Source organism: Leptonychotes weddellii, chromosome X, assembly GCF_054177405.1.
Source record: "Leptonychotes weddellii isolate Sample4059 chromosome X, ASM5417740v2, whole genome shotgun sequence".
NCBI lineage: Eukaryota > Metazoa > Chordata > Mammalia > Carnivora > Phocidae > Leptonychotes > Leptonychotes weddellii.
The window spans coordinates 926912-940706 of record NC_138385.1 but is presented as its reverse complement, the minus strand read 5'-3'; the positions used below and the strand labels follow the sequence as shown (position 1 = coordinate 940706).

Genomic DNA, 13795 nt, shown 5'->3' with positions numbered 1-13795 from the left:
GGGACGCCTCCCCACCTCGAGCCGCTGCCTCGGGCAAGTATTTGTTCTGAGGGTCCCCGCACCCGCCGCTGTTCCAGGACCTGGGAATAGAGCAGGTACCGAAGGCGGGCGGCGGCAAGCCTCTTCCCCGCGGAGCTGACATACTTGGGGAGGGAGGCTGACGGTAGGGCGGAGACGGACGCGAGAGCAGGGAAGGTGGATAAAGGGATTGATGAGAAACACAGGAAGAACTGTTAGCAGGTCAAAGTCATAGATTTCAGGCAGGATTGGATGTGAGGATGAAGAGTATTGTCCAAGTATTATGACTGGGTCACGCCGACATCTGTCCGTCAAGACAAATGGAAAGGTCTGCTTTGACTTGCTAACGAGCTCTTTCCGGCGTTTCCCACGTGCCCGTGGAATCTCTTTCTGGTCACCATCACGTGCAGGCTGCTTATTCCTGTGCCTTTTATTTCCATAGACATTTTTTCACACCTTAGATTGTGCTGTGTCCTGGGGTCCTGTACCCCCTCGTGCCCTCTGACTTTTTTCTCCGGCAGTTGGCACCTCTGGACCTGGCGCCAGAGCTCCCACCCAGCTCCTCAAACATCTTACTTTTTCTCCCTTTGTTCAGCCTGTGCACAAGGTGGGCTGGGAAGTGCAGGGCGTTTGCACTCCTGGACAGAGTTCTCTGCTGATGCGGCCAAGAGTCACTAAAGAAATGCAGTGAGTGACGTGTTAGACTGTTGTTACATATGTCAGGGGAGCATGGGAGGGAAGCGAGTGAAGGACTACATCCACATTTTTTGCCACAAGTTTCTGTATTATACAAATTGTTCATAATGACAAAGTATTTGTGTATTACATACACAGTAAAATCAATATGAAATACTAGAAGAACATGTAGATGAGCTTTATTTGAGTTTTGAACGGGGAAAGTCTTTTGCAAGCCTACCAACGATGGAATAATAATAACCAGTCACATTTATTGGGTGATTACCATGTTGCAGTCAGTGTTCTAAGCGCTGAATATGAATGAGCTCATCTCATCCTGAGACACCAACATTTTCATTGTGGTTGTCTTAGTAAGTGAGATGACTGATCTTTGTTTTCTTTTCCAAACTTGCCCATATTTTCTTTATTTTTGACAGTGAGCATGAACTACCTTTGTAAGCAGAACACAAATTAAGGAAGTTATTCAGCAATCATTGTTCGGAAAAACTTCTAATTGGTTCCCAAATGAACGACACAATACTATTAAAACCTCAACAAAGTTGTTCTGTCACCAAACCTCGGGGCCAGCGCGGCACAGCCTTGCCTGTCTTCCAGATTTTCAGCTGCTTCCAAAAAGCAAGCCTTTCTAAATTCCACGCATAATGCTCATCCTACCTGGAAAGTTATTCCTCCAGAGGGCAACTGACAGCTTGCTTCATCAGTATTTCATCAATATTACATGAAGAAATATTTTGCTTTTCTCCCCCTTCCAGGTACTTCTGTACACATGCACATATGTGTGTGAACACAGAAAACACAGGCAGCTAGATCCTCAGGAGGGCCATAGTGCGCATGCCGGCCTGGGTAGCAGTCACGGCCTGAGTCCATTTCTGAATCGGAGAAAAATTGCTCAGAATGTAGTATATATATATATATATATATATTTATTTTTAAAAGATTTTATTTATTTATTTGTCAGAGAGTGAGAGAGAGAGAGAGCACAAACAAGCATGGGAAGAGGCAGAGGGAGAGGGAGAAGCAGGCTTCCCGCCGAGCAGGGAGCCCGATGCAGGACTCGATCCCAAGACCCTGGGATCATGACCTGAGCCGAAGGCAGTCGCTCAACCGACTGAGCCACCCAGGCGCCCCCCCTTTTTTGTAGTAAATATATTTAAAAACACATTAGGCATCATCTGTAATGATTATGGTTAAGAGGTGACAGGGCCAGGGCGTATAAATTCAAGGAAGGTGATGGGTAAATCAATGTGGATCTCTTTGCCAAATACTCAACATTTTTCTTGACCTCGAGCTTCGAGTCAGTTATCAACCCAAACTAGGATGTCCTATAGGCGCCCGGAACACAACCAGCCCCCAACTGACCTCACTATATTTCCCTCATTCCCCAAATGCTTCCCTCTCTTATTCCCGTCTTGATGACAGGTGTTTCCACAGCCACTCATGTTCTAGTGTCATCTCCCATCCAGTCAATCCCCCTAAATGTGTCCTAGCCACTGTTCCTGGGCTACCTTAGGCCAAGTCGGCATTTTCTCTTCCCTTACAGATTCCTTGGCTCCTTCCTTCTGGGAACATCCCCTCCCCCCCCAGACTGCTGAGGAGGGTAGTGGGCTATCGTCACCTCTGACCATTCCCTGCCCCACAGCCCTGCAGGGGCCCTGTGATCTCCAGAGCTTTCCCTCCTCCCTAGGGCACCCTGTGCTGCCTGGAGTGGTGGGGCTTCCTGTCTTGGCCCCTTCCCCTCCCAGGCCGGATGTGCGTGCACGGGGTCCCTGGGTTGGCGCTGTCACTTCCTTCTCTCACAGATAGCAAGGCCATGCTGGATGGGAACCTGAGGCTGTACTCCTGTCAGTGACATTCTCATTAGAGCTGCCTTCAGTGACAAGTGGACCAAGGCAGTAATCAAAAAGGGGTCATGGAATAAATGGTACTTGAGCTGGGCCTTAAAGGAAGTATGGAGGTTAGATCAATGGCAAAGATGCGAGAGAGCATTCTAAGCAAGGGGACCGCTCGGGCAAAGGAGGCTCATTAGTACCTTTACCTTTAAAAACTCTTTATTATGGCAATTACACATCTATACACAGGAGAGATAATAGTATTAAAAATCCCACCCTCCTTTCACCCAGCTCCACTTGTCAACATTTCACTACTTTATTGTGAAACTAGGGAAGGATTTAGGGGAGAGAGCAGTGGGAGCTAATGTTTCTTGAAGTGATAAAAGAAGAAGCACCCACCTAAGGTTGTCCAAATACAGGGGTGCCCACGCACTCTTTTATGAGGGCATCGCTGTGCTTAATTCCTGCTGCTGTGGATCCAGCACTTGGCATGCCAGGTGCTGGGCTAAGCATCTCTTTCCGAGCATAGTGCCTTGCAATCCTCACCACAATCCCAGGAAGTGTGCAAAAGGATTGCCCCATTTGATAGCAACATGGGCTTATCTTTCAGCATAGCATCATTAGCTTTGGACTGTCAGCAGGAATTTGCTGGTCTACGTGCTCCTGGGCAGAGACTTTAGTGGATTCTTCTCTGTTGTCACCATATTCTCTCAGTGACTTGCAGTCACACTGACCAAAGAGCAAGTAGGGCTGGGTACTAGAAAAATGATCCATATTGTTCCTGCCCTCCAGGATCTGCCGCTCCCACTGAGGGGTGCCCCCTCTGATGGCTGTGAGGGCCTCTTTGTGGTAGAAAATGGGATCATCACCTAGCATGATAAGCAAGACGGTAAGAGCCGTGACCTGAGGAGAGCAGGCAAGGTTGGAAATAACTGATGCTCATGACGTTTTTCTGTGCATCACTTAAGAATGCTTTATGGGCTTAAAGTATAAGGAAATGTATCGTTGACTGAACATGGAGTCTAGAGGGACGTGGTCATGGTGTTGGTTTAGTTGTCCAATGAAGGGTCATCAAGGTCCTAGGCCCCTTCCTTCCTGACCCTTTTAACAGCATGTGGGTGTTCAAAGGTATGGTGCTGGGACTAGTTACTCCTTTCTATGAATGAATAGTTTGTAACCATTGCATTAAAACAAGTTGTCTTGGTGTCTAACTGCCCCCCCAGGCTAATTTCTGAGCTCCTTGAGGGCAGAGACAATGTCTTATGCTTTTCTGTACCCCAAGTCCCATGTCCAGCGCTTGGTACACACAGGGTGCTCATTCATTCATTCATTCACTCATTCATTCATTCATTCATTCATTCAAGAATTATTCCTGCTAAGTGCTGTGATGGAGGGGAACACAGGGACCCATGGCATTTATCATTTATCCCAGCCTGTGGGGTGGAAGTGGAGTCAGCAAACACTTTCTTGGGATCATTACACCCGACATGAGTCCCTGAATCACAGAGGCCTCAGCTCAGCAGAATATTGAAGGCTTTAATTCTGTTAGCATCTGGGGTCTGAAGATATTCCTATGCCAAAGCTCATGGGGGTTCACAGTTCAATTACTTCTTATTGAACACCTATTATGTGCCAGGGGCTGGGATGACAGAAATTAATGATAGTTCTTGCCTTCAAGGAGTCTCCAGGTCAGTCAGGGAGACAGGCAAACCTCTTCAGTACTAAGTGATGAGTAAGCACATGGGGCCACAGAGGAGGAGCACCTCCCCAAGCCTAGCAGGGTAGATCAGAGGGGAGGCAGTCTGCACAGGCCACCAGGGATAGGGGGGCACTAAAGGATGAGGAGGAGTCAGCTGGCCCAGAGGCCAGAAGTGGGGAGATTGTAAAATGCCTTAGTGAGGATAGTGAATGGGATGAAGATGGAACAGGTTACAGGCCCCTGGTGGTGCCACTGATTCAGTTGGCATCGTTGTGTCTCAGGTGATCTCCAGGTTATTTTCTGATGATGTGGGATTCAGTTTCAGAGTTGGCTCTGCCTTTCCATGTTACCTAGTTTCGACTTAGGAGCTCTTTGTATTTTTGTTCCTGCTAGCTCTTTGGCCAGAGAAATTGTCGCCTTACTGTTTTGTTTGGGTCAGCTCATGACCTTCTTCCTATCAGTGTCTGTCTCTGACAGTGCTCCAGATGATGTAATTGTCCATGAAGGGACAGTGCAACATCCACAAACACCCCAGAACTGCCACATCTTGGAAAGCCTTAGGATTCATTCTATTTCTCTTACCACAGGAAAGGGGCTGTAAGGTCCAGGTGCACAGAACCGTGGAGTAGTCCTCGGAGGGAGGAGTGGAAGGAACCACAAGGGATGACCAACTGGATTCTTGAAAGGGGGCCAGATCAGTTCTGAAGATAGATATCTTCCCCTTCCCCTTGCATTGGGTTGCTGCCTCATCTGGTTATAGCTCACCAGAAGTCTTCTGAGGGCACCCTTGACTTCCTTGTTCCTCAGACTATAGATCATAGGGTAGAGCATGGGAGTTACATTGGTGTAGATTAAGGACACAATTTTGTCCTGTTCCGGGGTGTAGCGTGACTTGGGGCGGATGTAGATGAATATTGCGCAGCCATAGTGCAGAACAGAGACCAGCAGGTGCCCAGCGCAGGTGGAAAAGGCTTTGCTCCTTCCCTCGGCTGAGTGCATTCTGAGGATGGCAGCAATAATGAATGCATAGGAGAGCAGAATCAGCAAGAAGGGAATCAACAGGATGACCATGCAGACAAGGAAGACTGCAATCTCTTTGGCTCTTGTGTCCGAGCAGGCCAGAAACAGCACAGCAGGGATGTCACAGAAGAAATGATTGATCTCGTGGGACTGACAAAAGGGCAGGAGGAATATCAGCATAGTCAGGGTGAGTGAGAGTGCAAAGCCACTGATGCATGCCAGAGTCAGCATCTGCAGACAGAGGGCCCTAGTGATGATGACTGTGTAGCGCAGTGGGTTGCAGATGGCCACAAAACGATCATAGGCCATCACGGCCAGGAGGAAACACCCTACACCACCCAGGGCGATGAAGAGGTGCATTTGCAAGGCACAGCCCAGGAAGGGCATCCGCTGGCTCCTGCATAGGAAATTGGCCAGCATGTTGGGGACAATCACCAATATATAGCAAATTTCAGTGGTGGACAGATTGCGAAGGAAGAAATACATGGGGGTCTGGAGGCAGGAGTCAATGAGGGTGATGAGCACAATAGTTGTGTGCCCTGTTAGGGTGACGAGATACATGATTAGAAAGAGTCCAAAAAAGAAGATTTGCAGTTCGGCCAGGTCCCCAAAGCCCAAGATGATAAACTCAGAGCTTAAGGTGTGGTTTTTCTGCAGTAGGGCCATCCTACATTCTCCTCTGTAGAACTCCTAGGCTGGAAAAGGCAGTTTTCTAGCAATTCTCCAAGTCATGGAAGGCCCTAGGGCCCTTTCTTTTTTTTTTTTTTTTTAAAGATTTTTTATTTATTTATTTGACAGAGAGAGACACAGCGAGAGAGGGAACACAAGCAGGGGGAGTGGGAGAGGGAGAAGCAGGCTCCCCGCAGAGCAGGGAGCCCGATGCGGGGCTCGATCCCAGGACCCCGGGATCATGACCTGAGCCGAAGGCAGTCGCTTAACCGACTGAGCCACCCAGGCGCCCCTCTAGGGCCCTTTCTAGAGATGGGAGTGTAGCCAGCTCTCTAGGACCTCCACCTCCCTTTGCCAGGCTTGGCCCTTGTCTTCTTCCTATTAGCTTTTTGGAATTCTGCCCTCTGTTCACTGAGAATGAACTGTTCACTGTGATGCCACTTTACTTCACCTGTTGAGTTATTATAAAAAAGGAAGTGGGATGAGTAAAGTCTATATATGGAGTTGTTTTTTAAAGACTTTAATGACAGTCTTTCTTTTACATTTTGAAGAGTTGTCTTTGAGTGGGGATGGAGGGGCTGAGCTTGACGTTGTTAAATAGGTTTAAACAGAGGCTGGGCCTGCAGGGTCATTGATGCTGTAGGGAATTCTTGTAGAATGTAAGGTCCGGTGAGTTGATTTTATTTTATTTATTTATTTATTAAAGATTTTATTCATTTATTTGACAGAGAAAGACACAGCGAGAGAGGGAACACAAACGGGGAGTGGGAGAGGGAGAAGCAGATTCCCTGCCGAGCAGGGAGCCCGATGCGGGACTCGATGCCGGGACTCCAGGATCATGACCTGAGCCGAAGGCAGTCGCTTAACCAACTGAGCCACCCAGGCGCCCCGGTGAGTTGATTTTAAAGACACTTGTGACTTGTGCATCAGCTGTAGCATCCCACTTTTCCCACCTCCCCCAAGCTCCCAGGACTCCTGGGAATCCCAGGATTATGCGTCACCTCCTTCCAGATACCTACCCTGACCCCTGGACTGAGTTAGTCCCTCCCTTAGGTTCCCACAGCACTCTGGGCTTCCCCAACCGTATTATTTACCACTGACTCCTGTGATATATATATTTTTTTATTTCTCTGTGTAACACAGCAGCCTGTGAGTTCCATGATAGCAAGAGTGGTGTCTTATTCAGCCTCTCAAACATTGGCTTACACATATTGGGAGTATCAATAACTATTGAATAAATGCTTGTTGCTCATTTCTGCATCCTCTACAGTTAGTCTAGGGTCAGGCATTGAGTAGGTGCCTAACATATGCTTGAATGAACGGCTGAGAGGAGCAGAGGGCGAAAGGTGAGCCAGGTCACAGGGTGGGAGTGAACAGGAAGGAGCTAGGAGAGAATTGGGGTAGGAATGAGAACTCTCAGGACAATGGCGGTTTGAGTGCCTGGTGGGACAATGGCTTTGGCTGGTCTGTGTCCAGAGTGCAGAAGAGAGGGGATAAGACCCAGCAGCTTCCTGGACTTTGGGTGACATGTTTGCTTCCTTCTTCACTTGGCGGGACCCAAATTACAAGTTATGTTTAGCCTGAGATTTCTTCCTGTGCATCCCTCCCTCGCAGCAGAAGAAGAGGAGAAGATTTCTTTTTTTTTTTATAAGTTTTTTTTTTTTAAAATATTTTATTTATTTGACGGAGAGAGAGATAGCGAGAGCAGGAACACAAGCAGGGGGAGTGGGAGAGGGAGAAGCAGGCTTCCCGCCGAGCAGGGAGCCCGATGTGGGACTTGATCCCAGGACTCCGGGGTCATGACCTGAGCCGAAGGCAGACGCTTAACGACTGAGCCACCTAGGCGCCCTGAGAGGAGAAGATTTCTAAAGATTCTAGAGATGTAACAAATCTAGAATCAACAGGAGTTAAGGGTCCCATGGAGGTGGGGTTGTCCCCTAAAGGACAGAAGCTCGCTTAGGTACATACCATTTCTACTGGGACCACTGAGACTCAAAGCGGGTTCAGTGAAACCTGAAAACCCATTCTTTTTTTTTTTTTTTAATTTTATTTATTTACTTTAGATAGAGGGAGAGCCTGATTGTGGGGGGGGAGGGCAGAGGGAGAGAGATAATCTTCAAGCAGACTCCCTGCTGATTGCAGAGCCCGACATGGGGCTCCATCCCAACACCCTGAGATCATGGCCTGAGCCGAAATCAAGAGTCGGACGCTTAATGGACTGAGCCGCCCAGGCGCCCCTGGTCCCACTAATTCTAGGCCTAGACAAGGGTTGTGATTCCAGTTTCCCAATCACTTGTGTGTTACACTATTATTTTGGTTTTTATTGACCTAATTGGCACTTGGATTCTTGGAGTTGGATGGGTCCCTAGAGGGCAGCTTGTCCACTCCTCATTTCAGAGCACACGGTCATGAGGTCTTTTTTCCGGGTGACCCATGCCTTGCTCCCAGCCACACCATCAGCCCTGACTAGAAATCACAGTAAGTTCCCACCTGCAGTCCCCTGTCCTGGCAAAGCACGCAGCGCAGCCTGGCCTCCCTGGAGCCCGTTTGTCCCTGGATAGCTGTGGATGAGTGAGAGCATATTTTCCAGATTCAAATTAATCTTCCATGGGCTAGGACCCTTGGCTTTAGCTTTGCCACAGCAAATCACTTCTACTCTTTTTCCTTGTGGCAGTGCTGTGGAAATATGGGGATTGAAAATACTGAAAAACACACAAATGAAAGTAAAATTCACACATAATCCTAACACTTAAAAAGTGAGAAGTGAAAGTTAATGGAAAAGTTTCTGTTCCTGGGCACCTGGGTGGTTCAGTGGATGAAGCGTCTGCCTTCGGCTCAGGTCATGATCCCGGGGTCCTGGGACTGAGCCCCGCATCGGTCTCCCTGCTCCGCGGGAGGCCTGCTCCTCCCTCTCCCTCTCCCTCTGCTTGTGCGCGCTCTCTCTCTCTGTCAAATAAATAAATAAAATCTTAAAAAAAAGTTTAAAAAAAGATTCTATTCCTTCAATCGTACTCCCACCTTCCCTGAGAGCGCCATTCTTAGCAGTGAGGTTTAGTCCCTTTCCTGCTCTGTCCTGTGTGTATAAACACACATAACTCACACACAGGTACACACACACGGACACACACATATACACACACATAGCCACTCACCTACACACACACATACACACACACATACACACATACATTAACACACATTCACACACACATTCACCACACTCACACATTAAAAAGCTTAAACGGGATCATAGTATACAAACTTAATGCCCTTAGTGTTTTCACCTAATAAAGTGTCCGAGAGAAGCTTTCAGTCAATGTATAGTCGTTTACTTCATTCTTTTTACCTGCTACAGTAATTGTAATTAAATAATAATAACACATTATAACAAATATAATCTATAAACAAAAGTAAATAAAACAAAATAAATTATAATTTAATTAGTCTTTTATTACTTTTGCGTTGAAGTGCTTTCTGTCTTTCTTATCGCACTCCATGGCCCTGCTCTTTTCCCATGTCCCGTGACCACCCTGCTGTTACCTGGGAGGGCAGATCAGTGCACGGGATGGAAATCCGGCAGAAGCCCTGCCAGAGGTTCTTCTGTTATTGCCTGCTGTTGGCGAGGGAACCTGAAGAGGAGGAACAGCCCATCTGGACCACAGGAGCAAACCCTCGGAAGTATCGCCTGATGGCCCTTAAGAAGGGAGAGTCTTCAGAGGAGTTGTCTCGTTCTGTCACTTGAGTTAAATAATAGTGAAGGCAGGACTCTGGAAGTCCTAGAGGACAGGTCAGGAAGGAGGCTGTCCCTGTGGTCCCCCACCAAGGGGAGTGCCTTCCCCAGGTCATATTGCTGAACCTAAACCCAAACCCAAACCCAATGACTTATGTTCTCTTTGCAAACAAATACAGTATTGGTCTTGACAAGGTTATTTAACTCTGATCTGCTGATTTTAGAGGCAGAGTGTACAGGTTTGCCTGGATTGGAATCAAGCAATCAAGCCTTGCTAGGGAGAAACATAAAGTGGACAACGGAACCCAAGGCTGGTGGCCTTTTAAGCCCCCCAATCCACAATGCAGAGAACCTGTGATTCTTTGTAATGACTATAAAGGGGCATCATCTGGGCTATCGGGGAATGAGGTGGGGAATAAAAGTTGTGAGCCCTTGAGAATGCTACTACTCAGCTGACTTGACTTTCTGTCTGATACCTTCATCTCCCCATTCCCAGGTTACAGACAGCCCAATGTCCAACCTGTATCACGGTCTGCATCTTAGCAAAGCAGGATCCAGTTTACCTCTGGGGTCCCCCTAATGCTTTGCCCTCATTCATCCAACAGTCTACACGCTGCAGCTGCTCTGGGCTTTTGTTCGCTTCCATTGCCCACAGAATTGCTCCAAAAAAGTCTCCTGACCACCCCTGCCCCTTTTAGGAATACCAGTGCCCAGGCCAAAGCCATTGCCATGTCTCAGAACCTTCCATTCCTTAGAGGGCCAGCATGGTGCTGGGTTCTGGGCAGAAGCGAGGAGAAGGCCCTCTCTCCAGCATTTTGCCACACCCTGAAACAGGAAACAGGACCCCCATGAAGCCCTGTTTGTGCTTCGAATCAAGCCCCCCAATCATTCCAGCTGTTTCTGTCTGTGATTCTGCCCCCAGAGGGGCTCCCAACACTCCAAGGTGAGTGTGTGAGACTCTTTCAGCACCTCCATCCTCCCCTTCCTCCTCTCCAGCTCCTCACTCCTCTTGGCCACAGTTTCTAATACAAAAGCTCTTCTGCTTTCTAATGGAGACAAAGGCCTCGTAACAGGCTTTGGGAACACCTCCTTGACGTGATCTTGCCTGGCACGTGCTGTAAAAGGAAAGAGAAGGACCTAGAAAACAAAGTCACTGAATCTTCCTGAGCTGATTGGCTCAGCAGAAACCAGTGGGAGCCCAAAGAGAGAGACCTAGCCTGGAAACAGAGGTCAAGGCCGCAAAAAAATCTTTGGCAGGGCCAGTGGGCACAGCAGTGTGGTAATAAACTACAGAGGTTTAAGATCTAAACTGAACATTTTGAAAGAAAGGCACCTCGAATGAGACCTGAGTACTGGGGTTGCTACCTCTGCAAATTCCTAGACGTTCTAAAGCAGTGACAGTTCAAGCTACCGCATCACTCAAAACTACCCACGTTTTCTGCATCTCCTTCTGGTTAGACATTACAGATTCTGATAGGATTTGGGGCAACACAGCATTGAATTCTGGGAGCATCATTCTGCTGGGACTGGACATTGGCTTGACTTCCACATTTGGTGGTGATAGGGCCAGGGGTGGATATTTGTGTGCATTCTACTAACTGTTTATACTCTGTAAAAGGGAAGATCCTGGGTAAGTTGGCACTAAAATAATCTCATTGCTGGGACCCTGAGCGAACAACACCCATTCCTGTGGATGGCAGCCCACACTGCAGAACTTTCCACTAATCATCCAGAACCTCTCCATTTGAGCAGAAGGGAGGTTGGAGAGAACGATTTGGGACTTCAGTTTCTTTCAACTTTAGCTCATAAGCTCAAAAGACCTTTATTTTGGGCTTTTCTCTAATGTTTTTAAACTTCAACTTGCAGCAGCAACAGTTTTGAACAGTCTTGTCTTCCTGGGAAATTCATTATGGGTTTATATCTGGGATATCTTGTATGTTGGGCTTTTATTATTAGAGTATCTCATGGTTGTCATTTGCTCTTGTAGAACCTCTGATGAGATATGTTACACAGTGCTGGCTAGAAATAATTAGAATGAGAAAATAGAATAAGGAGTAAACTTTTGGCTGTGGGTATAATATAGACTTAATAGTTAAGCCGAGTGGGTAAAGAGTTTAAAGAAATCTGTGAAATATCTCAAGCGTGTGTTGAGGAGGGGTAACTCTTTTCTTCCCTGGTTTCCTCTAGAAAGAAGATGCATCCATCGGTCTACATTTCTTCGAGTGGTTAATTTGACAAAGGTTCTGAGTGTGACAGATGTGGTCTCTTTCTCCTCTCTTTCCACCCAGCTGGGTGGGAGACAGCAATATTGGAGATGTGAATCTGCTCTGCAGACCCAAAACCTCCCTCCAGTGGTTGTTCCAAGTCTAGACTGGGAGGGGGGTAGGGAATTAGCAAGCTCAGGCAGCCCCTATAGCAGGCTGTAAAGAAGGGCCAGTGTAAAGGTTGTGTTTCCTTTCCCCACCTACTGGGACTTTTGTAGTATCTCTCAGTTGGTTCAGAATTCTGGCCCTTCTTTACTCCTCCAAATTCTCAATTTAAGTGCTAATATTTGTATTTCAATTTCTCAGAAATTGTGGTGCTAAGTATGCAGGAATGCAGTCCTGATTAGGGGCCTCAGAATTCTGTTGGTTTCTTAGCTAGCACTTCCGGTCCCCAGAGTGAACTCCAGTCCCCCTTCTTCACCATACTGGTTGTGGGTCCCGTGCCTGCCTGGGACCATGAGGAAACCACACACTTTTGCCCCCTCAGCTGGGACACTAGGGCTCTTCTCCATGGAACTGTATGCATGTATTTGGTTAGAATGTTATGAAGCATATTGCTTCAACCATATTGGTTGATCGTTTTTTCCTCAACAGTCTCTTCATGTTTTGAGAAGGTTAGCTACAGATTGATAGGTTCTCTTTATTTTCTCACCTTGTATTTGGGCAACCACAAAGAATTCCATAGTTGGAATTACCTGAAAGTAGGTAGGTTTGGTCTCAGCTAGTCCAGATTTTAGAATTTATGGGGATCCCTTGTCACCTAGTTTTGTTGGAGATGTTGCCTTGGACTTTTGGTTTTGCCATTTTATTCTCTCTCTCTCTGTCTCTTTTTGGGGGGGATTGGGGAGGGTTGTGAAGATTCAAAAATGATATTATTGCCATGGCTGCCACCTTCCCCAAATCTAGAAATTGTATTACTTCTGTATCAGAGTAATTAATAAAGAGGTTTTAACTTTGACACAACAAAACACAAGAACAATGAGAAGTTCTGGGCAATATAGCAACTTGAGGGCATGGAACCCTTGCTCCGGTTGTCCCCCGACATGACAAATGACATACAGATTAGGAGGGGAGAGGGTTCAGCAGCAAATAGCAGCACCCTTTTATCGGAGACTCTGAAGGGCTGCGGCCAGCTTTTGCTGGGGGTAATGTAGGCCTTCTCAACTCTTCTTGGTGAAGGACCTTTCTTTTTTTTCTTTTAAAATAATATTTCTAATCTATAATGGATTGATACTTTTGTAAAATACAGTCGAATTTGTTAGTAAAATTAACTGAAAAAAAAGACATACTAAATACAAACACATAGTTTTTATTATCAGATTCAACAGACATAAACTCACTTTGTCTGCATATACACTCGATTTCTGTACTTAACACAGGCCGGGAACATTTTGGGGACAACCACCAACTTGCAGACTGTACTTGTTTCCTAGGCCTGACGTAGGTTCCAGATGGACATGAATTTTGGGGGGACATTATTCAGCCGACTGCATGGAGCATCACTGTTTTGTGAAGCTCGCTTTTATTAGCTCTTGTGTAGAGGGTACAAGAGTATTTTAAAGGCAGAGTCAGAAGAGCTCCTTGGGGAATCACATCCACTCACTGTGAAGGGCCAGGGCTGGAGGTAAGGTTGGGGTATGTGGCAGCTGCCGGAAGGAGACACATCTGGCCCCAGCAGAACCTCTGGAAGCCCAACCTTCTGAGAAGAAGCCTATGGGAATCTTTATTCCCACCTGATACTGATTACGTTTGGCAATGCCGGGGAAAGAGCCAGGCGCTACCATTGAGTGGCTTTCTGAGGGGAAATGTGCCCAACCTGCCTACTGGCTGCCATTGTCTTGGGCTCCAGTCTCACCTCCCTCACTACTCT

General features: G+C 47.1%; 1 protein-coding gene across 1 annotated transcript; it reads right to left on the bottom strand.

Annotated features, from left to right (window-relative positions):
• Nucleotides 1–3149: 3149 nt before the first annotated feature.
• On the bottom strand, nt 3150–5928 carry LOC102749958 (olfactory receptor 10V1-like). Its single transcript, XM_081809294.1, has 2 exons — nt 4975–5928; nt 3150–3446 (listed from the first exon to the last, which is right to left on the bottom strand). Exons 1-2 carry the CDS (start codon nt 5926–5928, stop codon nt 3150–3152), a joined length of 1251 nt encoding a protein of 416 aa, XP_081665420.1.
• Between the last annotated feature and the right edge of the window lie 7867 nt (nt 5929–13795).

Bases quoted from the DNA above. Each gene is read 5' to 3' on its own strand.
- LOC102749958 (XM_081809294.1), bottom strand. From the start codon at position 5,928: ATGGCCCTACTGCAGAAAAACCACACCTTAAGCTCTGAGTTTATCATC. The intron at 3,447-4,974 runs GCAAGGGGAAGG...TGCTCTCCTCAG, and splicing joins AGATGAGGCAGCAACCCAAT to GTCACGGCTCTTACCGTCTT.